We start from the raw sequence: 26,446 nt of genomic DNA, 5'->3' as shown, positions 1-26,446 counted from the left end.
ATCTACTTCCTTTCTGTATGCATTTCTCTCTCTCTAAAAATTTTTAAGCAACAATATGAAATTTTCTTATTTTTGTGAAGATGGAAAATAACTGAGGATTCTGGTCTAATTTTTAACTTTATTAAAATATGCTGATTTGAAAATAAGATTTCTAAAACTTTAATATTCTTTATATATTATTGTAAAAATTAAAAATATAACATTATCCTGAAAAATCAACTAGTGTATTTCTGAGCTAAAATCTTGTTTCAGCTTCAACCAAACACTATTTTTTTAAAGACTGAGCAACTGTATGTGCAACTGTAAGTGCAACTGTATGTGCTCAATGCAAAGCATTTAGAAAATAAATTTAGAAATTATAAATAATGAATACTTCTGGGGAACCTTTTAGCAGAACAGCAAATATCTACAACTTCCACCAAATTTAACATGGAAAGCTTGATTCTGATATTACCATTTTGAAGGTCTCTCACTTGAAAGCAGAAAACTAGGGATCTTGACATACATATTGTAACACAATTCTCCATTTCATACAGTGAAAGTAGCTGTCACCAATTTCAAATGTGATTAAAAATCAAGTACCTGAAGGCAGAAATTTGGGCCTTGAAATTGTTCATTGTGATAAAGTGCACAAACATACAATATTTCAGAGTAATTATTGGTATTTATCATAGAGATATTGAGATCATATGTTAAGTTCTCTGAATTAATTTAAAATTTCAATCTTACTGAATACACTGAAGAAATATGACTGACAACAGTAACAAAAAAGAAGAAATAGAATTCTACACTTAATGCATTTGTGGGTTCAAAGAAAGAAAAATGAGCGCCAGAACTATCTTCAGCATATTAGAAAAATAAGAATTTGTTGTTTTATAAGGTCTTCGGTATATTGCTTTTGGGGAGAAATGTGAGAAGCATCTTTCCCTCAGCATTCTTAAGCTTTCAATTTAAAACAGGTTACAAAATGCATTACAGGAAAACATGTTTATGCATGTGGGTTTTCAAGTCACCTAGGATCCTGCTGAGCCTTGTGTGAATGTTTATTCTCACATTTTCATTATTTTTTAAATAAACAACAATGTTCATCTGTTTTTGAAATAATGTTTAGGTTTGAAACTGCTGAAAATACTGGTGTGTGTTCTTACGTGATGTACCCTGGCTCCACATTGGTCATCACAAGAAAGGTAACTGGAATCAAAAGGTAACCTGGCCCTTTATTAAAACAAACATCACCATTTAATTATTTTTTACTTTAAAATTACTATCTGTTTAAACAAATTCATTAAATTCCTATATAAAAGTAGAAACCTGATGTAATGTGTTTTAAGACAATTTTACTTAGTCCTTGCCAGAAATATTTACAGAAAGAAATAATTTTCAACATCATTTTCTTAGGGGAGAGAGGATAAAGGAGAAAAGAACTGCAAGAAAAAGAGTCTGTCACTGTTCAGGGCAGTTGTCAGGGCACACCTGAGCCAGGTTCTGGGCTCACATACAGAAACACTTAACCCATATTTGCAAATATAGAAAGAGGTCTTGTTTTCCCTCCAGTAAGCAGTGAAAAAAATTTCAAAAGTGCAAGAACTGATTTGAAGTGTAATTATTATCTAAATTCCTCTACATTTTCTGTGTTTGAATTACTCACCTTTGTCACATGGTGCTTTTCATGTTGTACAGGAATCTTAAACATTTGGCACCAATATGTTGTGTCCTTGTCTGGTACAGGCACCTGTCTTAATAAAAAGGGCACAAACACAGTATTATCACAGAATCACAGAATGGTTTGGGTTGGAAGGGACCTTAGACGTCCAGATCCAGTTCCAATGCCCTTGCTTTGGGCAGGGACACCTTCCACTAGACCAGGTTGCTCAAAGCCCCATCCTTTTAAGACTTCTAGCGATCCACAGCTTCTCTGGGCAGCATGTTCCAATGCCTCATCAACATCATCATGACGAATTTCTTCCTTATGTTTAATCTATACATAAAAGTCACACTACTCATTGTGTAAGTCAAGGCTTTGGCTACCACCTTATTCCCATCTCCACAGAAACCTAAGGCATGGAGGTTTCTACAGCATGTAGGAGTAACTTACGTCCTTGTTTATCAAGTCAAAGTATGGCAAAGAGGCAGATGAGACTTCCTCTCTCTCAGGGTTCAGCAACCGCAGACTCTTTGTACCACGATTTGATCCATGGTAATTCTGACCTGCTTCTCCCATGTCTTTGTGGTGGTAGGCCCATATTACCCGCACTGTGCTCTCCTGAAAACACACAGCATAATGTCCACAAGGGATAGGAGCAATGCCTTCCTTACACTGTTCCTATAATTCCTACAATAGCTGTGACATCAGTGTATTTAAATGACAATGTATTCCAGAGGAACAGCCATCTACCTACACAATTCAGCCTTTGAAATAAATAACATTGTATACTCAGTGGGTTAATTGGAAATACACAGAAATTAAACTGTTCTCTGATAGATTCCTTCCCTAATGTTGTGAACGGATGTCATATCTTCAAATGGCAGGACAGACCCATAAAGAAGTAACCAACTAAATGCACTACAAACATTTTCCTAGAGATGTTACTTATTTGATCAACAACCAGAATGTTTCCCCCCCACCCCAGACATTTTCCAGGCTCAAGTCTGTGAAGATACCTTCAGTAAATTGTTGTCTTTAGATACCATGGAAAACTAACATTCAATTACAGGTCAGATTTACGTTCCGAAAATCAATCTACAACCACTGCACAGATCAGTTCTCTGCAAACCATTCTCAGATTGCAATAATGACCCTTGAGACAAAGTGCTATAATAAATCCTGAAGTGCCTCAGAATGCTAAATTATACTGAGAATTTGTGGCAGGTGTGCAAACCAGAGATCCACTGGGAATCTGGTGGTTTATACAGGTGGGGTTTTCTTCCTGCATTTTCAGCCTCTCATGTTGCTATAATTGCATATATTGTAAAAACACAGATAATGAATATAGTGCTTTACTCCTATACTAATGCTTCCAAAAGAAGTAGTAAACAAGCCAAAGCATAGAAAGCCTTGCAAATCTCTCTAACCTTTCTGTCATTTCCAATACTGAAGTCATCAGCTTCATGTAATTTAAAATTATATTTAGGAAATAGCACAGCAATCCCAGAATTTACCATGAAAATTATTTTACCATGGAAAGTTTTACCATAAATTTTTTTCACTTTTAGTTTTGAATAAAGTAAAACAAACAGACCCTTTCAATATATCTTCTCCAATTTTTTTTAAATATCTGTTTCTAAAATCAATTACAAGTTAGTGCAGAATCTTAAAAGTATTTATCATTTTGGCCTCTCTTGAATGGTTATAACAATGGGATATAGGACTTGGTGGCCCGGAGGTATCTATTTCAGTCTTGTGTACAGTTGTTAGAAATTACAGAACATAATGTATTAAACTACAAAAACAAAGAAGGCTGACATTTAAACATAACACTTTAATAAATCTAGCACAAGTATCTTAATGAGCAAACAGATGTTTTGGAAAATGAATTTCTCTAATTCTGTCCTTTTACTAAAATGATATTTTAATTACCACATACACATTTATGCTGTGTTAATGACTTCATCTCTCTACATATAGTCAGAGACTCTCACCGTTATGCTCTTGTCATTTGTGTCACAAGTGTGCAGCTCTCTGCTAAAAGCCAGAATTGTATGTGTACTGTTTTCCATGGCATATTCCAGATGGTAATCCTGTTGAGGGTCCTTTTTTAGTACTCTATTTTCATCTGTAAAATAATCCTGTTATAAAAGAAAGGTTGCCCTTTATTAAAATATAATATTAAAAATAAAATTCAATGTCCAGTTCTGAAGCCTTTTTCAAAACATGTAAAATTCTGCAATGTCAGTTTTTAATTAAACAATAAATTTGAGGTGGCACTGAACTACTTTTTTATACAAAATCTCCAAGAAAGAAACTCTTCTTGACAAACAGCTTAAAGAATTCTTCAAGTAATTTTAGCAACATGCTGCCTGTACGTAACTGCAGAAATACAGGTTGGACCCAGCAACCAAGAAACTTTATTCATCACAACTGCGATGTCATGAACTCCAGGAGACATTACAGAGAGAATGAAATTCACTTAATATTTGTACCAACAATAGCGTCACTCCTTTTTTCCACAACTTTTCCTATGTTTTTTTCTTTCCCACAAAAAACAAACCTCTTGAATGAACATTGACTGGAACCAGAAACCCTACGGCTTAACTAGCATGAAAAGTGCTCATTTCATACAAAAGCTGCTGGGATTAGGTTGAGGTTTTGGAGGAGGCAAGGGAGCTGTTTGTAAGAAAGATGCTTCCCATCCAGGGTTCTGCAGAGGCCCAGCACAAAGGAGTAGCATGGCAGCAATGTCAGGTCATTAACCTCCTCACCCCGGATTCCTGCAGCCCCGTGCAGCTGGGACCTGTCCCTCCCTCTCCTCCCACCCTGGCCACCGAGGAAGGGCTGGCCACTGCCTCAGATGCACCTCCTCTGGTCACCCTCCTTTGAGTTTTAGGCTGTTGCTGCCTAGTTTGGGGTAGGGAAGGGTCTTTTAACTAAGCAATGTGTTTCTTATGCCAAAGAGGCTACTGGCAGACACCATTAATTGTGTGGTGTTTTTGCAAAATAATGCAGCACTGTCTGGCCCCAGCAGGCATTTATTTCTGTATCATGTATTTCTGCTTGGACCTCTGTTCACTTTTCGAGATTTCTAGCTTTCCCCTTTCATTAGGGTTGAGGTAACTGATCTGACAAACAGTAAAAGGTTATGCCCAAGTATTTTGACAGCAGTAAAAAAATAACTGAAACTTCATTAATTCACTAAAGGGTCATTTAGGAGCTGTAATCTTAAACTTCATTCCACCCTAGAAATCTGTGTGTGGGCAAGACACCAGAGAGTTCTTCTTTTCCTGTCACCACTTCTTACAAATACAAATGATTAAGTACATACATGGGAGAATAGGCAAATGGGAAAATAATCACTAAAAAGAGCAAAACACAGGCCTGGGACCTGAAAGAAAGTGAACTGATGAGTTCTATTTGTTTAGAGAAATCACTTGGATTTGCTGTTTTCCAGACAGAAATAATAAGGCTTGTTTTGCAATGGTTCTTTTAAGATAGATACTTTATGGGATCAAAACCCTCCACTTTTACCATGCATCAGAACTTGGAAAGAGGCAGTGTATTGCCCATACACAATACAATTCCTGCTCTGAAAACACTCTTCTGTGGAATCTCTGTTTCCATCTTCTAGTAAGCATTTGTCTGGACAAGAATTGTAACCTTGTGAACATCAGTTTTTATTGAAATGTGATATCTTTGCTTAAATGCTACCTCAAATTGGAGGAAGACATTCTTAGTAAACACACCCACACTTTGAAATATTGAGGAACACAAATTCAAGAGCAGCTTTTGCTCATGTGAACAGACTCAAAGTCTCTGCCTGAAACCAGTGTGAAGGGAAGCTGAGAAATGTGAAGAAAAGGTGTGCACACACAAATGTTTTGTGGTGAACTTCACCATTTCATCACAAGTCTAGAAGACGCAGCTCTAGCCAGAAAAAAACCCCTTGTGATATAGTCCTGATTTCCATGAGCCTGAGGCAAGAATGCAAAAATAAAGCAAAGGAGTTCTGTAATTAAGGTATAAGCTCAGATATGCCTTGATAACGTGGTTGTCAGTGTAATTATCTCACCCAGCTGGATGACAGTCACAGACAGGTCACAGTTCTGGCTCACCAAGAGAGGCCCATTTTGTGGCTGCTGGTGAATGTTTTGGTAAAGGTGGCCCCAAATCCCAGGCTCCCAGAGAGGACCAGGCTGCTCCCCATGGAATGGGAGCTGTGCTGGGCACTCACACTGCTGCCTGCTCAGGTACTGGCTGCCAACCCCTGCTGCCAAATATGAACAGAGCCTTGCTGATTTCAGTGATTTCACCTGAAATTATTTGGTCTCGATGTAGCTAATGCTATTTTTATTTCCTTTGTTGAAAATTATCCAGATGTTAATCATAAAAATAAAATCAAATTATGTCACCCAAAAAAGTCACCATAAAATCCCCCAAAACAAAACAAAGAACAAAAACAAACAAAAAAAAAAAAGGCAAAAAAAGCAAAAAAAAAGCCCTGAACAACTCAAAATTTGATTGCTCAACCTCTCACATGAAAATGGTTTATTTTCCAGTTTTAAAACAAAATAATGCCACGTTGTCCAGGAACCATATGAATTTCTCTCTTTTCACGCAGAAGATTTTAAGTCAAACTATGTAGACTTTGCTCAATTTACTCATCAGAGTTTAAAAGCCTTTAAGATGTGTTTGTGTATGAAACAGAATGAACAAAAGGTTCTCAAAAATGGCAACAATGACAATCTGCCACATCTTTTTCAGCCACAATTTGGAAAAATCTGCAATCTGGGAAAGTAAAAAAGTTTTGGATATATCTATGTGGATCTATATGTTTATACTTTTATGTATATTCTATGCTTCCTTTCAGAGTAGAAAAATAAAAATACAGCCCTGCTGTCAAAAGTCCTAGTGCAAATGCAATCAAAACGATCATATTTGGACTGCCTACACTCCACTCTTTTGTCTAGTCAAAGGAGAAAGCTGTATAGTTCTGAAGGTCTTTGAAATGTGGCAGTACAGAGGATGGATCTACCAGAGCCCAGAGAGGGTAAACTGGGCATTTGGGCTTCAGCTAAACTAGGGAATGTAAATTTAGTTTGAAACTCTACCAGTTCCAGACTACTATAACACAGAGCTCATCCAAATTCACAAGTTTCAGTTTCTTAATTCTATAAAGAGAGGAGTGGGATGTTTTAATCCACAGCATTTCAGTGCTTGGATATCTATCACAGATAGTTCTAAAATGGGCTTCGTACTGGAACAGTTTATCCTTCCCAACAAGCAGGAAAAGGCTCTAACATGGTAGAATCTTTTTCTACACAGATCTGGTTTTGCTATCCCACACAGTTATCTAGAAAACTTGTGTCTTTTGTAGGGTAGATTATACTGATACAAGTCTCCATAATTTCATGAAATCTCAATAGATCTACAATAACTGTCAAGTCCTGAAAACTGGATTTCTGAAACACTCACACGTGTGTGAATAAACCTACAATATGGTTTTATGTACTGATTCTGTACTTGCATCCAAGTTTTCCAGTTTCTTATACGCACAAAAAATATATATCATATGTTTAATGAAGATAAAGTTTTGGAATTACACATCAGCTTTACAGAAGTATAAGAGTTAGTAAAAGAAGGATGAAGTGACTATATTTTTCTAGTATGAATATCTTTGATTATTTAAAGACTAAGTGTTTCAAAAAGTGTTTCAGAAGTGTTATTGGTCATGCCACATGATAACAAAGATATATGTTTCAGGATTTATGTATGTAAATTGCTTGCATGTGAAACATTCAAATTTGTTGCACCCCCTTTGATAATATTGCAAAAAAACCCGGCGTATTGAACTCTGGGCTAAGTTGTGCAATCCATCAAATAATTAAGTATTTCCTTTCTCACATTACCTAAAAGTTGAAATAACATATGGAAAATGAAAAATCTTCCTGACATTACAAGATATTTTACGCTCTTTTCCAGATGTGAGGCAGAGCTTGTTATACTGTTCTTCAGATATCATTAGCCACTCTCCTTCTTAAAAAAATATATTTTGTAGTACATATGGTTTCTGATTTCTGTTCCACAAACAGTCAGGGAGAGTAATTTCTTAAGGATGTGAAGAGACACTGGTTTTTCCTTTGAGAATGCAAGCACAGCTGCAGAGGGAAGCCTGACCCCAAAAGCCCCACCAGCTGTCATCACAGACTGAAACAGGTGTTTATGGGACTCCCTCCCCAGATCTTTACAATGTACAAGATTGTTTTGTTTATGATATCAATTTCCCGTCCTAAATTATATATATCACCTTTCAACCTCAAGGAGCATAAAATAATTCTCAGATTGTGGCCCCATCCAGCAATCACCTCATGGGCTCAGCTTGTGAGAAACTCAGCCACCCCAATTCATGTGTGCTGCCTTTCTCTAACTGGGCCATCACTGCTGTTCCAGAAGCAGTCTAACACTTAAAAGTGGAAAAAGGGACAAATCAGGAATGGGAAATGACAGGAAAACAAGCTGTGTTTCGAGCTGTCCTCACTCGTTCTGTAGCCAACCCATGGAATTTGAAACATCCTTGTCCTGATTTATAGCAAATTTGGGAGGAAATTTCCAAAGGAGTTCCTCTAGAGAGCAGATTCAAGTGGCCTCTCCCACAACAGGTTCAGGAAAAGATTTCCTGGGAGAAAAGTGGGAAAAAACTGTTGGCAAATTTAGAAAGTCCTCGTGGGCTTTACTTGAGATTGCAAGAGATTGAGCTTGGCTTGCTCAATCTCTTATCCATCCCTCCTGTGCTGGAAAATGCCATGTCCCAGGCCCCAGTGGGCCACAGGCATGAGCTCATGGTGTTTTTCAGGATTTTTAGGTCCAAAGCAGGCTGATCAGTTCCAAGAAAAAGAAAAGCCACAGTCCAGGGAACTTCTCTGCCTCAGCTAGTTAAAAACTAGCTAAAAAGCAAAGGAGAGCTCTCTCCTGCTCTCTCCATGCTGCAGACACCACAGTGAGCAGGAATGCTGATGCTCTTATCTCTATGTTTTTGAATACAGCCACCTCAAACATCCCACCACTTCTCCCCACCCGACTCTCAGATCAAGTTTTAAAGGTGCCCAACTTAATATCCAGCACAAACAGATGATTGGGAATACAAGCATCATGAAGTCCCATTAGGACAATCCCCAAATTACCAAGCTGATGCCAATGACCAGGACCAAAGAGAAACTTGGCAAAAAGGATCATGAAGCTGTAACAGAGACGAAAATTAGCGTAGGAGCAGATTTATCTTAATATAAATAGGCTGGATAAACTGCTACGGTAAGGAAAAGAATGGAACCAAACATTTGTTTGAAATAAGCACCAAGTTATGCCTTTCTGGGTTTCCAGAAAAATAACTGTGGTTAACATTTCTCTTTTTTTTATTGTTGCATTCAATTTAAATGGAATCCTGCTGCTCAAGGTTCCAGTACACACTAGATGTTACCACCTAAAAGAAGCTGGTTTTACACTGTATTTGGCAAGAACCAAACAGAGCATGAGTTTACAAATAAGCAAACCAAACTGTTTTGCAACCTCAAATAAATTTCAGCTTGAGTTTCAGGCAAAGATTTTACTCTGAGCTTATGCTGGGGAAAAGCAGAGCCCACTCACAGCAGCCTGAGGCAGGAGCCTGAAAGCATTGCTGTTCTATATAAGAACACCTTAAGAGCATTCCAGTTGACTGAACCAATCTTGAGATTGCCTGCAAATGAAAAAATAACTATACAAAGGGTACAGAAACAGCAATCAAGTAGTTGCAGTAAGTTTCTAAAGTAACTGGGATCAATAAGTTCACAGCCACTGCCCCATGGGCAGTCTGTTTGTAATTAATTTATTAGTTTGAGTGTGGGTGGGGGCATGTTGCGTTGGTTTTTTGTTCAGGGAGTTTTTGTTTGCTTCTGGTTGTTTGGGTGGGTGGGCTTTTGGGGGGTTGGATTTGGGTCTTTATGTTTTGCTTTTTTACCTACACAGCAGATTAGCAGAAGTGATTCAGTCCTTGCTAGGAAACCTGGATCTCAATCCCATGGGTAGTTTTGAGAAGATGTACACAATTCCTGGTAGAACTCCAATTAAACTGGCTGACACACACTAAGAGTGTGGATTATTTACTTCAGGTGCACTAGTAACTCTGACAAGGACAGAAAATTTTTATTTCTAACAAATAATTGTGTATGTCTCTGTATTTTAAATGCAGACAAACATATACACAAAGACACACATTTCCATTTGTGTATTTACAGAAACAGATAATGCCTGTATATGTGTGTACATGTTCATATATTTTCTTTACAAAAAGAGGGCTTGTATTTTTTTATACATGAAACACAATTATTTACTTAGAAATATGCCTTTGCTCATTCAGACTTGAATATAGTTCTGTATATTTCTTATACAAGAGAATAGAAGAATTCTGGTATCTTCTTATTTTTCTTATACTCCTTATATGTACTTCTTAATCTTCTTACATTTCTTATACTTCTTATAGAAGTGTTTATTCACTTGAATACACTTCTGTGTATTTCTTATATCCAGTTAAATGTTGCCCAGGGTGGCCTACAGCTGGCAGTGGCATCCCTTTGTTTTTGTGAAATTCCTGAGAAATAAGACATACCACTTTCTCTGCACACAAACAAAAACACTGAAATGTGGAGATCTGTTTAACGTAGCACAAGAAGGTGTAAGAGGCACTAGTGGCTAGAGATTGAAATATGACTGTCCTGATTTAGGGCAAATTTGGGAGGAAACTTCCAAAGCGGTTCTTCTAGAAAGCAGATTCAAGCTGCCCCTGACCAAACTGGTTCAGGAAAAGATTTCCTGGGAGAAAAGTGAAAAAACCTGTTTATTTAGCAAACAAAGTATTCACAAACATTAATAATTAAAAATATCAAATAAAACCTCTCGCTGTTCTGAAGAGATGGCAAATTCAGCAAGTCCTTGTTGTAGGCTGTAGCTCAGCTCGCTCAGTCTCGCCTCAGTCCCTCCTGTGCTAGAAAATGCTGTGTCACAGGTCCTGGTGAGCCACAGGTGTGAGCTCCCAGTGCTCTTCTGGATTTTCAGTCCAGAGCAGGGCCAATCAGTTCCAAGAAAAAGAAAAGCCACAGTCCAGGGAACTTCTCTGCCTCAGCTAGCCAAAAAAAAAAACCTAACCAAAAGCAAAGGAGAGCTCTGTCCTGCTGTCTGTGCTGCAAGCAACACAGTCTGTGAGCAGGAATGCTGAAGCTCATCTCTGTGTTTTTGTCACCTCAGACAATCCACCACTTCTCCTTCTCCCCCCTTCACTCTCAGACCTAGTTTGAAACGTGCAAAACTTATTTCTGGGCTAAACAGATGAAGGGGGATACAATTCAACATCATGAAGTCACCCCATGACAATGATATTGCATATTGACATGGGTAAATTGACATTGTGGTGGAGTCCCAAGGCCCTATACAAGTCTTTACACCAAGAATAAATATTAACTTAAGAGTTTAAGTTCCTGTTATATCAGAAAATACAAAGCTAGATTAAAAGCTGTCCTAACAGAAAGAGACTAGAAAAAACATGTAGCAAAGTGTTTTAAGGGAAAGAAAATCAGTAAGGAGGAGATACTGCACGATACAATCTTAGAACTGCACTTTATCATAAGGAACATTCCTCACATAGGAGCCACATTTATTCAGTACAAGTTTTCTGTGTTTAATTATTTTAATTACTTCAATTACGAGGAAGATTAAAAACACTTAGGGGATTTTCAAGCACAACAATTAGGGATACTTGTTCCCAAAATTTCTGGATCTGCCTTAGAAAATCTCCCTTCTTCCCTTTCCTACTTCTGTGGTACTTGTTTATATTAGGAATTAAATCATTCCCCTCATTATTTTAAGTCTTTGCATCACTCACAGTGGCTACAATTCCATATTTTTGGGGAGATGTGAGAAAATTTCATTTTCTTGGTGTTTCCAAAATCCAAAGGAGAACAAAAAATATGACAAAGGAAAAAAAAAAAGAAAGAAAAAAGAAAAACAATCCCAACCAAACACTTGAAAACAGTCCCCTGAAGGCCTGCAAATTACAAGCTTCAGAATTCTTCTCATCTTTTGTTCACCAACTGTTGCTTCCTTGTCCTAACTATTGTACCTCTCAAAGGCAACTACAAAGCGCCCAGCCAGTGGAGATGTACACTGGAGTGTCTCTTTATGCCCCACATTGAAGCCAAGAGGGAGACATTCGTCATGTGGAGATTCTGCCCCAACGCCCAAAGGCATGAAATACCTCCAACAAAACACCGACTGAGATATGTCAGTGTGGCACTCGCTTCGCATCTCTCTCTTGGTGCCTTTCAAGTTGTTTTCTAAACACTTCTTTTGTTGCTGTTGGCATGAGTGCACTTAAAAGCGGCATATCGTTAAGTACTGAAAATGCTCACTGTTTTCTGTCCTTTAAAATCTCTTCCAAGTACTTCCCTGTGAGCAATTAAGCTAACTCTATGGGATACATTTGATAACAGATATTCTTTAGTTTGGGTGACAGTTAACAAGCAAGGCTCTAATGAATAATAAAGTACTTTTTAGTGACATACAGTCCCTATTCACCCTGAGCAGGGACTATTTTTGTGCAAGTTCAACAGAAGATTCTAACAATGCAACCCTCTTGTATAACTTGCACAAAATAGGCATTCATCAAGGAGGATTACTCTCCCCAAAATGGGGCTCTCAGCAGCTACGTGCTGTGGGTGGGGATGCACAATTCCAGACAGGGGTGGAGACCAAGGAAAAGGCATGGGTCTAGCAAGAAAATGCATGCTGTGTCAATTCATAAGCACAAAAGAGACGCATTAGGGAAAAAAAAAAAAATAGAAAAAAGGAAAAAAAAAGAAGAAAAGAAAAAAGTAAAAGAATGAAAGAATGAAAAAAACGAGATGCAAAATCTAAGGCTGCCCCAAGATCTTGTATGAAGAGTAACACATGCTGCAAATGACCATGGAAATATTTCAAGGTAACATTTTGCTAAGAATGAACTCTTCTAAGTCCAAGTGCTCCCTATAGAGACAAAGACAGCTCCCAGCTTTCCAATACCGACCCCCATTGGCATCTTCTTGTTCTCAAACATGCTCAGCCAAACGCCACACAATCTGCTGCTCTGACACCACAGGCTCTCAGTAATGTGTGAGAACAGTCTGTTCACTGATCTCCTTTTTCTGCTTCTGCTCGGTGGAGGTGCCTCCCTCATCACAAAGCACTAAGTCATGCATGTATGTAGACACATACCCAGTCCTCCCAAAATATGCTAAGGTTCCCATTTCAAGTATCAAAATTCTTAAATGTTAGGACTGTAAATGTATAATTCCCTGATCATTCCAATAATGCTCATCAAAAAACTTCTTCTTCTTTCATGACATCGTAACACTTTCCACCTTGATATATTTAGACAAAACTAAGCCACAGGCTTCCAAATTGTTTTAGCCTTTCCTTGTGTCAGACACCCTTTCTGATTAAATACAGCTCCAACACAAACAAACAGCTCATTGCACCCAAGTTCAGGATACACTGAAAATTGAGAAAGTAAAATCCAAGCCAGGATATCCAGGACTCTGAGTTTTTTCAAGGCAAACACTGCCTGCTGATGGTGGGAATAGCGTTTACTTGCTCTGAGAGGATGAGGAATAAATGCCAGAGGAAACATTTTTTCTCTTTTCTCTGAAAACTATCTGGAAACATTTTTCCTCTACCCCAATACATGGATCTTCCACGGACAGGATTATGTGCTTTTACCCTAACTGGCAGCTGTAGTCTAACTATATTTACATGTTTATTCCCAGAAGAGAACACTTACCTCTGAGAACACTTTCTATTTTTAAAGAAGGTGAGAGAATTTGGGGGGGGGGAAAGGCAAAACTGACCCAAGGGACTAGCAATTTCAATGCCCATTGAAAGGCTATAAAGGTGTTTCAGAACATCTGAACATCAGGCCACTAACAAGCATCTCAAAACTTTCAAAGAAACCAAAAAATGACCCCTCTAAGAGTTTAGACCACGATGCACATTTTCCAACGGATGGTCATGGAATAAAAACATATTTCTAAAACCAAAAAGAAAAATAAGTTTATTCATTATAGGGTGTACATATTTCATGGAGTTCAGCTAGGCATAAAACCACATGCTTTCAAGGGTGCTATCTATGAAAAAATCTTTTTCATTAATAAATAATCTAAATTATGATGGTATACACTTAACACAGAATGTATTTTTAAAATATTAACTGCATTTGTTTGTCCAGTAAAGTGAAGAATTGGATATTATTGAAACAACATCCTAGAACAATTTGTTCATTTTCTAGCAATCCCTGCTGCCTGACCAGAAAAAGCCTCTGGACAAATTTTGTTTATCATCTTTGTTCCTGGCTGTTCCTTGTTGGTGCAAGTATGGAAAAATTTTAAATGAGCAACTTTTAAAAAACCTCAGTTCAGTTTAGAAAGAAACCATACTTCCTAGAACTGAAGAAGGAGTGGGGATGGAGCAAGCCTCAAGCGGTAAGCAAGAGTAACAAAAGTATTTCTTCTTGCCTACTCAAAAGTGCAACAAAATAACTCATAGCTCTAAGCATAACAATTTAACTAAATTAGTGCTTCAGGAAAAATATCAGTAGGTTTCTATTGGCAGGCATTGCTACAGTCCTTTTTTATTCGTAACAGAATATTGGGGTATAAAACCTGTGGAAGAATGGAGTTAGCACGAGGCCATTTCTAAAGATATTGAAAACCTGTGAAGGGTGCTGAAAAGAGTTACAAAAGTGCTGTGAGTGCTGGGGAAATGTCCTGTGATGCTAAAGAGCCCAATCTATATATTTAACAAAAAAAGAAAATTGAGCAGTGACTTGATTGTCTCAATTGCAGCACATAAATAACTTTATGAAGGCGGTATGCAGGGGGAGTAGAGTTTTTAATATAGTAGAGAAAATACATAGCTGAAAGCTAAACCAAGACAAACTAATCCTGGCAATCAGGAACATCAGAGACTCATTATTGCCACAAACTATCAAGGGAAGTGATGGATCCTCACATCCAGTTGTGACTGGATGTCTTTACACTAGGTTTGAATGCCTCTCTAAAAGACTTGCTTTACCCTAACAGGATCTATGAACTAACCAGAAAAAAAGCTTGGGTTTCTTTTGATGGTTAATAGGTGTGTCTTCTGAATTGCAAAGCCTTTCAGAAAGCCTTTCATTCTGTGAGTGAAGAGCTCACTGCTCAATGAGCAGCCTAGAGAGGGTTTTTTCACTATCATTAGTCTTTTATTTATGCTTCAAGAAAAATCATCTTCATTTTGAAATATGGAGAAAGAAATATTCTGAAAATCACTGGTCTGCATTTAAGGAAGACAAATATTTGCCTAAACTTCATACAGCAAACAAATGGAGGGGGGAAAAAAGTAAAAGAAATTTTTAAAAGGAAAATATTTATACTAAAATCTCAATTCTTCTGGAAAAGTTTTCTTTTTACAAAACCTTGACAAATAGTAGGGGGATCATATTATGCATTTTATATCCTTATGGTAAATTGTTAATAGAAAATTCATATTCTTATGGGAAAACCCCTTAAATTTAAGCAGCAGCTTCAAAGATCCACTAGCTCTAACATAATGAAGGAAAGACAGATGACTTCTCCTAGACCATATTCCAACAACCACTCTGCTCTTAAACTGCATCTCTGACTTATCATTCAAGCATTTGGGGATGACAGCTTGTCATTCCAGGCCTGATTGCCCTTTCTGTGGGACAAGCTGTCCCTGCTCCCCGGATCCCAGAGCAGCTCCTGCTGGGTGGATCTCAGGTTGATGAGAGGCGACCAAAGGTGTGGCTCCCCTCCCCTCTCATGGCTCCTACTCCACCAGCCACCAGTGCCCCTTGGAGGGGATGACTTGCTGTAAGCACCAGCAAGGCCTCTGTTCCACACTCCTCTTCCCAGACATAGCCCTGACAATATCTAGACTACTACAGAAACATCCCAGGAAAATTATGCCAGTAGAGTAGAGCACCTCTGAGCTTGCTTTGGCAGACCAAGCACATGTACTGGCAGTCCTCCCAGTGATCTCTCTGCAAGTCCTTTCCAACATCTGGAGCAAAACACTTCCAGGTGAGGAGAGGAGGAACACCAAGAACAGGAGCAGCACCAGCTGTGCACCAGCAGAAGGGGACATCAGCAGGCTTGGAAGCTGGTGGGATGTTGCCCTCATGCCGGTGGGACTAGAAAGAGCAAGCTCAGGCGGCACCAGGACGGCCAAGCTCCACCAGCTGTTGGCAAGGCGAGGGGAAAGGTGCCACACCTCCCTGGGAGAGACTTTGCCCTCCCACCCCTGTCCTCCGCGGGTCTAGGCTCAGCGGGCAGGCAGGAGAGAGTGCCCAAAGGACAGAGAATGGGGCTGTTACATCTTCTGGATAAAGAGCAAAGAAACCTGACACCTTTAACGAAATCTGTGTAGAAGTTTAGAGGGAAGGTTGTGGCAAGGAGAGGATCGAAAAGAAGTATCTCTTCCAGGGGAAAGGAACGCAGAAGAACGGGGATAACCCGAAGGGTTGAAGGAAGAAGTAAAGAGGTACAGGGATACAGGACAAGAAGGCTGCAGAAGAAACGTGGGGCAGGGACAGAAGGGCGTCCCGAGAGAGGGACAGCGCGGGGAAGGCGGGCGGACAAGGAGCAGAAGGAGCAGGGCCTTACCTGCAGGTAGGGCTGGCCCCTCTCCACGCCCCCCACCACGATGTCGGCGGAGGCCATGCCGCCGCTGGCCGAGAGCCCGAAGCCCACGTAGCCGCGGGTGCGCACCTCCAGGCGCAGGGCGAGGGCGCTGCCGCGGCGGCCCCAGCGCAGGCGGTAGGCGCCCGCGCCGTCCAGCACCGCGCTGTGCGGGTAGCTCCGCGCCGCTGGACCGGCCCCGGCCCCGGCCCCGGCACCGGCCCAGGCACACAGGAGCCCGCCCAGCACCAGCGCCCAGGGGCGCAGCCGCCGCATCCTCTCGCCGCGCACCAGCGGCCGCCTGTGCGTCTCGGCGTGTGCCCGGGCGCGGCGTGCGTGTGCGGGGCTGTGTGTCTGTGTGTCTGTGTGTCTGTGCGTGTGTGTGTGTGGAGAAGGGGGGCCGGGTGCCCCGGTCACCCCGCCCCCGCTGCGGGCGGCTCCGCGCCGGCCCCGTCGGGGCAGCACGCCCTCGGCCGCGCTTTGTTCGCCCCCCGCTCCCGCCGCCGCCCTCGGGGCCGGGCCGGACCCCGCCGCGCCCGGAGCACCTGCCGTGCGCTCGCCGCGGGGCTGCTCGCCGAGATGCTCGGAGTTCGCGTTAGCGACCCAAAAGCCTCCTCCGGACCGGGGAAGCGGAGGGAAGGCGGTGGGCAGGAGATCTCCCCGGCCTCCCCGCAACTCTAACTCCGCTGGAAGAATTCCACGGGAGGAAGCCCGGAGGCAAACGAGCGCTTCCCCACTCTCGGCCGCCTCCTCACTCAGTGCGAGCGCACGGCGCGGCGGATGGATGGATGGAGCTAAGCAGAAGATTCCCCGTCGGGAGAGTTCTTTTTGCATTTTAAGTGGAAAACGAGGACCTGCCGAGTGGTTTGCACTGAGACGGCTGCAAAAGCACATCTCAAAAGCGCACTCGCGTCCCTTGACACCCCCGCAGCCGTCCCCAGCCCGGCCGTGCGGTCCCCGACGCTGCCGCAGCAGAAGCTGCCTTCCCTTCCCCTGCTCGCAGCAGCACCGCCGCGGCGGGGGCGAGAGCAACCAGCAGCAAGATGCTCCTGGAGGAATGTTCCCCAGCCCTCTGCAAATTTGGACGGAAACAAAAAATAGCGTGGCACCCAAAAGGGGAAAGTTAGGGACCACAAGAAATCATATTGACCCTTGAAAGTTCCGAGCGGTATGAAATTGGTTTTTAAAGGAAGTTATGGTGTTTGAAATCTGTTTTCTTCACATTTAAATGAAAGAGAAAGAGCCTGGTACACAACCAAAAATACATACTAATTCGGTAAAAACCAATCAAATTAGTACATAAAGGAAATTTCTTCCTTTTTTTGGCTTTTGCATTACAATATTTCACAAGTGTCACTAGGGTTTCTAGAATACAATCACCCATTGTGATGTGAGGGAGACATCAAACTACAAAACAACTTTTAGAAAAGAAAATGCTTATAAAAGCATAAGCACCAAAATTTACTTTTACCTAAGGCATCATAAGAAATTAGAGAAAAAAAACACCTTGCTGATAAAATGAAAGCAATCTTTAGAGGGAATAGATTAGTGTGACCATTCTTGCAATTATAGCAGTAACTTCAAAGGTACAGACTCAGATTACTGACAAAACAAAAAATTGTGAAATGCTGAGTGTTCAGATTCTCTTCTGCAAAATTGTTAACACCTGCAAGTGGATATGGATTAATTTAAGGAGAAATTGCTGGTGTGTGATAGGCCCTGTCAAGGCCAAAGGTGTGACCTTGGCACCTAACTGGGGGCACTAAGCTTTGTAAAATTGAGTGCTAAAGGAGGGATCCTTAGGACAGTTCCAAAAGCGCATTTACTTTTTCTGAGGGCAAAGATGATGAAGGAATGAAGAATGTTTCTTAAATGCAGGTGTTTTCTTAATTTTCTAATAAGACTGTGCGTTATGTTCCTAGATGACAGAAACCCCTAGTTAAAGTTTCAATCACATAGAGATGACAAACTCACTCTTCAAAAGAATGATTGAATTACACAAAATTGCTGCCTTTAAAGCACAATGGTGGTACTCAAGTCCAACTAGTGCTTCCCAGAGCATGCATTTTATAAGCATTTATACAAAAGCATTTATGCAAAATGCTCACTTTGAAGTACTCCAGCATGTCTCAGTTTGGTAAGGGTGGTGCTGATGACATTTTAGGAGCCTGTACACAACATGGAATGTTGGAGTACAGGGAGGGATGATGGACTGTTCTACACAGCATGCTGTGCTACACAGCACAGCAGACAGAATTAGGGTTTCCCAGCTAGCCTGGACACAGATGCCATGAGGGAAGCAAAGCTGAAGATGGGTATGCACTGCAGAGGTTGTCAGAGGAACAGCTGCACACGCCCCCATACAAGCCTGCCCCCTGCATGTCCAACCCCTGCTCCTCTCACAGCAAACAGGCACAGAAAGAAAACTCTGACACACACAGACTTGTGGTTGGTTGGGATCTTCCCAGTCATTCTGCCAAAAGCCAAAGCAGCAGGACCATCTAGTGTCTTGGGCATACCGCAGTATGTCAGGCAAGACAAGCCAGAGTTTTGCTGTAGTGGGTCTGGTAGAAGTGGTAACACCCACGGGAAACAGCTGTGCTATTTCTGGTGAGCTGCAGTGGCCATGGAGGGTGGGCAGTTCCACCCAGCCCAGCATGGGAATCCTGTGCTGGCAGAGCCAATGGCCAGGGCATCCCTATTCCCTGGCTCTGGGGCTAGCACCAGATTCCTCCTGAGCTTTACTTTGCCTATGTAGAGAAAATTGGCATTTTGGAGGCTGAGAGTTGGAATGTAAGCAATACTTGAATTCTTGAAATCTCCTATGGGACTATATGATTTTGTCTGTGCAGAGGTCAAGGGTCAGTCTGCTGCTTCTCTGCAGCTCTGAAGTCTGTACATCCCAAATCCCTGTGACTTTCTACAAAAACCTGGTGGTGATGCTATCCTGTCTTCCAGCAATGCACCACAGTCAGCAGCACTGCTCACCCCATCATGATGGCAACGTTTAGACTAGTAGAAGTGCAGGAATAGCAGTCCTATTGCTTTCCAACTTTCAGCAAATATTTTCCATTAAAATAAATCATCCAAACAGTTTTACAGAGCTGTACACTTGATCTACAAATACTGTGACAAAACCAACCTTTTTCAACTTGCTGCTATTTATAATCCCAAGAACAATACTCATGTAATAAAACTTTTCTAGCAGAAGAGGCACTTTGTGGGTAGGGCTGCACAATTCCCAAAATTCCCATTAAGAGATTTTGGCAACTTAACCAGAAATGTTTTGCATCTTTAGGAGACCAAACATATGAAGAAAACACAGTCTAAATCATTCTAAATCTGATCTTGGCCTATAAGTAATGCTGCTGGCAGGAGCACAGGGAGACATCAGGTTACCACCTTCTCTGAACTGAACCTCCTCTTCTGGAGGAAGGCTGTCACCTAACCAAGCCCAGAGAGATTCAGCAGCTGGTTTTCTTTTTAAAAAACTCTTACCACCATTACTAAACATCAGCTTGTCCATTGCTGCCTCAAACCATTGCGTGACGTGGTTCATATATTGAAGTACTGATTAAAAAGTCACAGGATCATAGAATGGTCTGTGTTAAAGACTGGCTAATTCCAACTCCCCTGCCAAGGGCAGGCACACCTTTAACTAGACGAGGTTGCTAAAATCCCCATCCAGCCTGGCCTTGAACACATCCAAGGATGGTGGGTCCACAGCTTCTTTTGGAAAGCTCTTCCAGTGTCTCACCACCCTCACCTTAAAAATTATTAAGAATAATTTTTTCTTAATACTTAATCTAAACCTACTCTTTCAGACTGAAGCTATTCTCCCTTGTCCTGTCACTACATATCCTTGTAAGAGGTCTCTTCTTCTTCCTTGTAGGCTTGCTTGAGGTACTGGAAGGCCAAAATTAGGTTATCCCTAAGATGTCTCTTCTCTAGGCTGAACAATCCCAATTCTCTCAGCTTTTTTCTCATAGGAGAGGTTCTCCCTCCCCTGAATCAGCTTGGTGGCCTGCTCTGGACTTGCTCAAACAGGTCAATGTCCTTTCTGTGAGAACCCCAGAGCTAGATGTAGCTCTCCAGGTGGGGTCTTACCAGAGCAGACAGAAAGAAGAAATCCCCTCCCTGCTGGCCACGCTGCTTTGGGTGCAGCCCAGGATACAACTGGATGTCTGGGCTGTGAGTGCACATGGCTGGGTCATGTCCAGCCTCTCACCCACCAGTATCCCCAAGTCCTTCTTGGCAGGGCAGCACTCAGCCTGTTCATCCCCCAAGCTGCGTTGATAGCTGGCACTGCCTCAAGTCAGATACAGCATCCTGCACCTGGAATTGTTAAACCACATGAGATTCCCTTGAGCCCACTTAAACTTGCCCAGATTCCTCTGGATACCATCCTGTTTTTCAAGTGTGTGCTTCTCCACTGTTCCTTAATGAGTCAATTAATTACGAAGATTTGGCCTGATCATGGCTAGTGACCCAACACCTGGTTTATCCCTGCTGGTGTATCCTGGCATTGAGGTGTTCTTGCTAGAGAGCAGCCCAGCAAGAGCTGTGTGTCCTGTCCATTTGCAGGATTTCTCAAAGGCATAAAAAGGTTTGGTTTCAGCCTATTTCTAATGTACCCTGTACTATGTGGCATGCTTTGAGTTAGTTTCCTGCTGGCTTTTCTCTTATGCAATTTAGCTTCCATGAAGGAAATTAATGAATATTGAACATTGATTTTATACTAATAATTAATGCAAAGTCTTATAATTTTTTTTGCAAAGTATATAGCCAATAGCTACATCATCTTTCTAACAGAGGGCAACAAGAATTTTGCTCTCACCTGTGAAATGTAAATTAATCAACTTTTATTTACCTTTTTAATGTAATGATTTTTATCACTGGAATAACCTCCATGAATTCAGATTTTGACATCAGTGAAATGCAAAAGGGTTAGAGAAGCATCTTGCAGATCCAGCTGGAAGTTTTTACATTGGGGTAATGCCTATGCAGAATAAAACCAGCTTCACTGATAATTCAGTTTGTGTTCAATGTGGACAGGGAACTGAGAGCAGGAAAGGTTTTGGGTTGAACTGGATGTTGTCTTTGGAATGCTGAGCCAGCAGGATGGGTTCCTAGGGAACATTACTGCCAGCAAAGGTAAATACTAAATACTTGAAAATTGTTTTTACAGTTTAAAGTGGAAGGACTTAGAATACTTTTCTGTCTTGATCCAAGTCCATTGCTTCAAGAAGAGCAAGGGGGACACATTCCACCTCTGTCAGCATCAGACATTTCCTCGGGCACACATGATAACCTGGCTGCTCTTAAACATGCTTTAAAGTAAGTATCTTAAAGAAAAAAAACCTTCAAATTTTGTTTGTTGCCTTAACCTCCTTAACTAAGGTGAAAGGACAAAGCACCATGCTTATTTTATTAATGTTGATTAATGATGCACTGGGGAGAATAGCAGTATAGCCATGTAAAGGTAGCATAAGTTGTGTATTGGTTTCTAAAGCTTTATTCCCATCTTGGTCTTCCCCTGCTCCATTTCCTAAATACTTGAAAATTGTTTTTACAGTTTAAAGTGGAAAATGCCTGCAACTGAGCAATTGTATTAAGGTTTTTAGAATTTTTTTAATTCTCATTCTATGCATTTTATGTCCTTGTTTTGAATTTTTTTTCCTTTGCAGGGAGTAGTAGAGAAGACACTTGGTTTTGCTTCCAGATAGGCATACTAAGGAGATGCAAATTCTTCTTATGAAGAGATATACATTAATCACCAGAGCTGGAAGCAAAGTTTGAGACCAGTGAGTACAGAGGTGAACCATTTCTACCTTTCTTTCTTGACTCAGCCTGACTTTGGCTCAGGTTAGGGTAGATTTGGACCTCTGCTGTGCTACCTACCATCTACATTTTAAAAGTTCTGTTAATCTCAAACTAGTATAAATAAAGACTAGTTTGCTTTCAGGTATTCTTATGATGAGTTTGGACTCATGTCTGTTGATGTTTTAAATTACTTGCCTGAGGAGACAAAAATAAAATCATTGTTTGAAAAAGAATATTTATCCAGCCCTGTGCTCAGGGCAAAAGCAGAGTGATTTAGCTTTCTTTTCCTCATCAGCAGGCTGGTTTCTGCAGACGTTGCCAAATTTCCAAATACCTTGACTCAAGTTCATAAAAACTTCTTACTTCTCTTGGGAGAGAAAACTGGAGGGCAAGAGTTTTATTAGACCAGTTGGAAAAGCCAGAAGGCTTTCCAGCAAAGAGTTTCTCATTTCCCTTAGTTGTGGTTGTTGTCTTTCCCCCTCTTTTACGAGCACCTCTGCAAGAGGAGGCACTTAGGTGCAGTGTAATCCTGGGCGCTGATTCATAGCAAGTCCCACAAGCAGATACCTCAGCAATGGCATTTCTACACAGGTCTCCTCAGGTGTGGGAAAGAATTAATTCCCTTTCATTTGAATTTAACCTAATTTCAGGTTTTTTACTTTTCACTGAGTGTATCTGCTCTGGTGCTGATGTTCTGTGAGGAGGAATACCTTTTAACATATGTACTTTTAAGGATAAAGTACCATTTTAAAATGGTTGCTTATGCTTCATATAAACCTTTGTTAAGTAATTTACAATTCCAGCAGTCTGTCCATCTGCCACACAGGACACAGACATTTTAAATGCTTTTTAGCATTAGATATTAGATATAGAGATATAGATATATAATACTTACATGTAGGAAAAATATTCTTTATTGTAAGAGTGCTGAAGCACTGGAACAGGTTGTTCAGAGACGTGGTGGATGCCTCATCCCTGGAAGTGTTCAAGGTCAGTTTGGATGGGGCTTTGAGCAAACTGGTCTAGTGGCAGGTGTCCCTGGCCATGACAGGGAGGTTGAAACTGGATGATCTTTAAGGTCCCCTCCAACCCAAACCATTCTATGGATCGATGATCTTTGCTGTTTGCTCCTCATCTCCTATCAGCATCTGAGAGCACCCTCACTAAGGTAAAACCAGGAAGCTAAGTGCATTTCACATTTCCAGAACTCATTATAAGTCTTTATCTGAGTAATGCACTTCTCAGGTAACAATTAACTTTCTGAGACCACCTAAGCCAAACCCTGACTCATGACAGGATCACCTTTTTCCTGTATCAGACCTGAGAGGTGTCTGTCTAGCCTTCCAATTATGATGTCTATCAGTGCAATTTTTTTTTCTCTTCTCCTTTCTCCTTCTCTGATCCATCATCATTCCTCCTGTTAGAAAGCTGTGCTGGGAGGCTGACCTTGGAAGCAGCAGTTTAGGCCCACGACTGCCGTTCTGCACCTTATATATTTATTTGACAGTGTGGAAGCCAACACGGCTGCTTTTGGAGGGGAGGAAGGCACTTCCTGGCCCCCCTACCTCTCACTGCCTTGTTTTCTGTCTTGATCTCATTCAGAAAGCAGCTGGTAGATATAGGTTTTCAGCCTGTGTGATTTTTGAAAGAAAATGAAGAGCATCCCTCCTGTGCAACCTTCACAAAGCTCAATAGACATCCAGTATTCTAAATCTAGATTAACAGTCGCTACTTTTTTTTTTTCCTAATTGGACAGATGGATTCAGAGAGCATAATTGACCTTTGGGTTTAGTTTCTCCCTCTTGTTTATGTTAAAATTAGCAGAACAAACACAAAACAGAAGGAGAACAGGGGGAGTATCTTGGTGCCTTTGGGGACATGCTCTGCAGAAAGGGAGAGCATCCCCATGCTCTACCCTCTGTGCAAAGAGACGGCATAGCAAGTCAAGACTATAAATGCACACAAAAATAAAAAATGTAGCAGAAAGAGGGTACCAAATCTCTGCATATTCTGGACAACCACAGAAACATCTGTCTTTCCCACAAATTAAGATTAGCTTGCAGTTACTCCGTCCAAGGAAAATGTCTCCAGAATTTTTCAACACAGAAAAATATTGAACCCAAACCTGTTTTCACTGAAGACAGTGGTAAATTCCTAATGCAAATGGGAAAAGTAACCTTTCTTTTGAGAAGGAGGATGTTTTTTGGTGGAAAAAAAATACCCATCTCTAAAACTTTTAAGCATTCTGATGAGCTTTTTTTACTTTGAACTGATGCAATACATTTTGTTCCTGCATATAAAACACTCCCCTCCCCACCCCCAGGCACTCACACACACACAAGATGACTTGTATTAAAGCAAAGAAAATTCTGTTGAAATGTGGAGTTTATAAATAAATGTGTGCATATAAAGTGTACACAGGTTGAAGGATGAGATTCTTGCTTGCTGAATCGATGGTGAGTTTAATGTAAGATTTCCAAGAGATGATATTCAGCAGGGCCATCATGAAAATGTCTGGACATTTCTCCTGAATTTGTTGAATTGCTTGTCATGGTCGTGGATGTTTTTGTCAAGTTTATATCTAGAATGACAAGCACTGTTATTAAGAAAGTGAAAGGAATATGACAAAAAGCAATGAAATTGAAAATCCTAAAATTAACAAATGATAGCACCGATGGATCAATAACATCCAAGGATACAACAGCCTTGGGAAGGAATAAAAAAATGCAGGACCAGAAGATCAACTTTTAAAAAAAATGAAGCCACAGGTATATGATAGAAAAATTAGCCTGCAAGCTGTGATGCTGAAAGAGACTCACCCTTGGTATTAACCCTTGGTACTGAGCAGGAACTTCCAGTGTGAAACAATGAGACAAAGTAGAACTGGCTCTGCCACCAGGAAAGAAGACAAGCATTGCTGTGCTGTGTCCCCTCTCCCAGGATCCACACACTGAAAAGGCAGTTTGATACTCAGTCTGGTTATTTAAGAGTTACTTTAATAGAATTATTTATACATTTGTGTTCTTGTTCTTTTATAAAACGTCTATGTTGAGGATACAGTTACCAAGTTATTTTACAAATCACTGACATTTTTTCAAAGACACTATGCAAGGCCTGCAGAAAAACAGTAGGTATGATGGACAGATTTCTAGAGTTTTTGAGAAAGTTGAATTCCAGACTACTGCAGATTTTTCTTCTAAACATCAGGAGAAAAGCAGCTGTCTGATGCTCCTGTACAGGAACTACAGTACAGATTTTCAGCTGCCTAACATTCCTAGGCACAAACTTTTCAAATTAGGGCTCACTTTACCAAAGTTGGAGTATTCCAAACATAACTAAAATAATTTTTGCTTGGAGCACACAATATGAATCCAAAGCATGAATACAAGTTATTTCAATTTTTGGTGATGACAGGTTTGTTACTATACCCATGAGAGCATAGCCTGAAACTCAGACTATATATATAAGCAACCTTTGGACATGTGGCTGTACTAGCTGAACTCAGTAACCATGGACTATTTGTGGGGACTTCTGGGAGGAGCTGTAGTCAACACTTTCTGCAGGTGATACCACTTTGGAGTCCTTGCTGCTTGATTTATAAGTACCTTGTAAACAGAAAGTTCTTCTCCATCAGTCCATGATTTTTTTATGATACAGCATTTTGAAGACAAGTCTATCAGGAAAAGAAGCTTTTTTCTTTTTCTTCTTCTTTTTAACCTTTTTCCTTCTTCTTTTTTTTCTTTTCTTTTTCTTCAATCAGCAGGAGAAAAATATCACTATAGTGAGATCAACATTTTTTTCTGGCAACATAACACTCTGGAGGTCACATATCTGGACCCATAATGGTTCTGCTTTAGAAACTCCTCAAGGAGTTTTAGTGCTTTAGACCTTCTCAAGGAAAAAGTGAATTCAGCATCTTTCCCAGACACTCTGGAAGCTGGAAAAGGCGGTCACAGTACACATCCATCTGTGGTCACAACCTCAGAAGGCTCATTTGATACCAATGCTGTTGTTGACCTCTTCTTTCCAACCTAGATACACAATGTGTCATTTTCAGTAAGTAGTGGCATTTCACAGACTTTAAATCATAATTACTTCGTTTTTTGTTTAGTTTCATTCATCTCTCTCTCTATTCTTACAAGCCTGACATTGCAATAGCCAAAATCTCAGTTTTCAATTAAATAGAAGGTCTACATGCGATGAATTTTAGTTTGTGGGTGCTGTACTGCAATTT

At 40.7% G+C, this 26,446-nt stretch overlaps 1 protein-coding gene across 2 annotated transcripts in view; it reads right to left on the bottom strand.

Moving 5' to 3' along the window:
• MOXD1 (monooxygenase DBH like 1) overlaps nt 1-17,044 on the bottom strand; it is a 51,410-nt gene extending 34,366 nt beyond the window's left edge. Inside the window, exons 1-4 of one of the 2 annotated variants that reach the window (XM_039707785.1) lie at nt 16,935-17,044; nt 3,640-3,786; nt 2,096-2,263; nt 1,649-1,732 (exon numbers count right to left, since the gene is read on the bottom strand). In XM_039707785.1, the coding sequence (XP_039563719.1) occupies nt 1,649-1,732; nt 2,096-2,263; nt 3,640-3,717 (330 nt within the window). In that variant the 5' untranslated portion in view covers nt 3,718-3,786; nt 16,935-17,044. Of the gene's footprint in view, nt 1-1,648; nt 1,733-2,095; nt 2,264-3,639; nt 3,787-16,374; nt 16,698-16,934 lie in introns of those variants that run through there. The other variant, XM_039707784.1, reaches the window with a different exon arrangement.
• Nucleotides 17,045-26,446: the final 9,402 nt, after the last annotated feature.

Source organism: Passer montanus, unplaced genomic scaffold (assembly GCF_014805655.1).
Source record: "Passer montanus isolate IOZ18808 unplaced genomic scaffold, ASM1480565v1 scaffold2, whole genome shotgun sequence".
Lineage (NCBI taxonomy): Eukaryota > Metazoa > Chordata > Aves > Passeriformes > Passeridae > Passer > Passer montanus.
The sequence above is the reverse complement of the archived record's forward strand: the minus strand, read 5'-3'. Positions and strand labels throughout refer to the sequence as shown.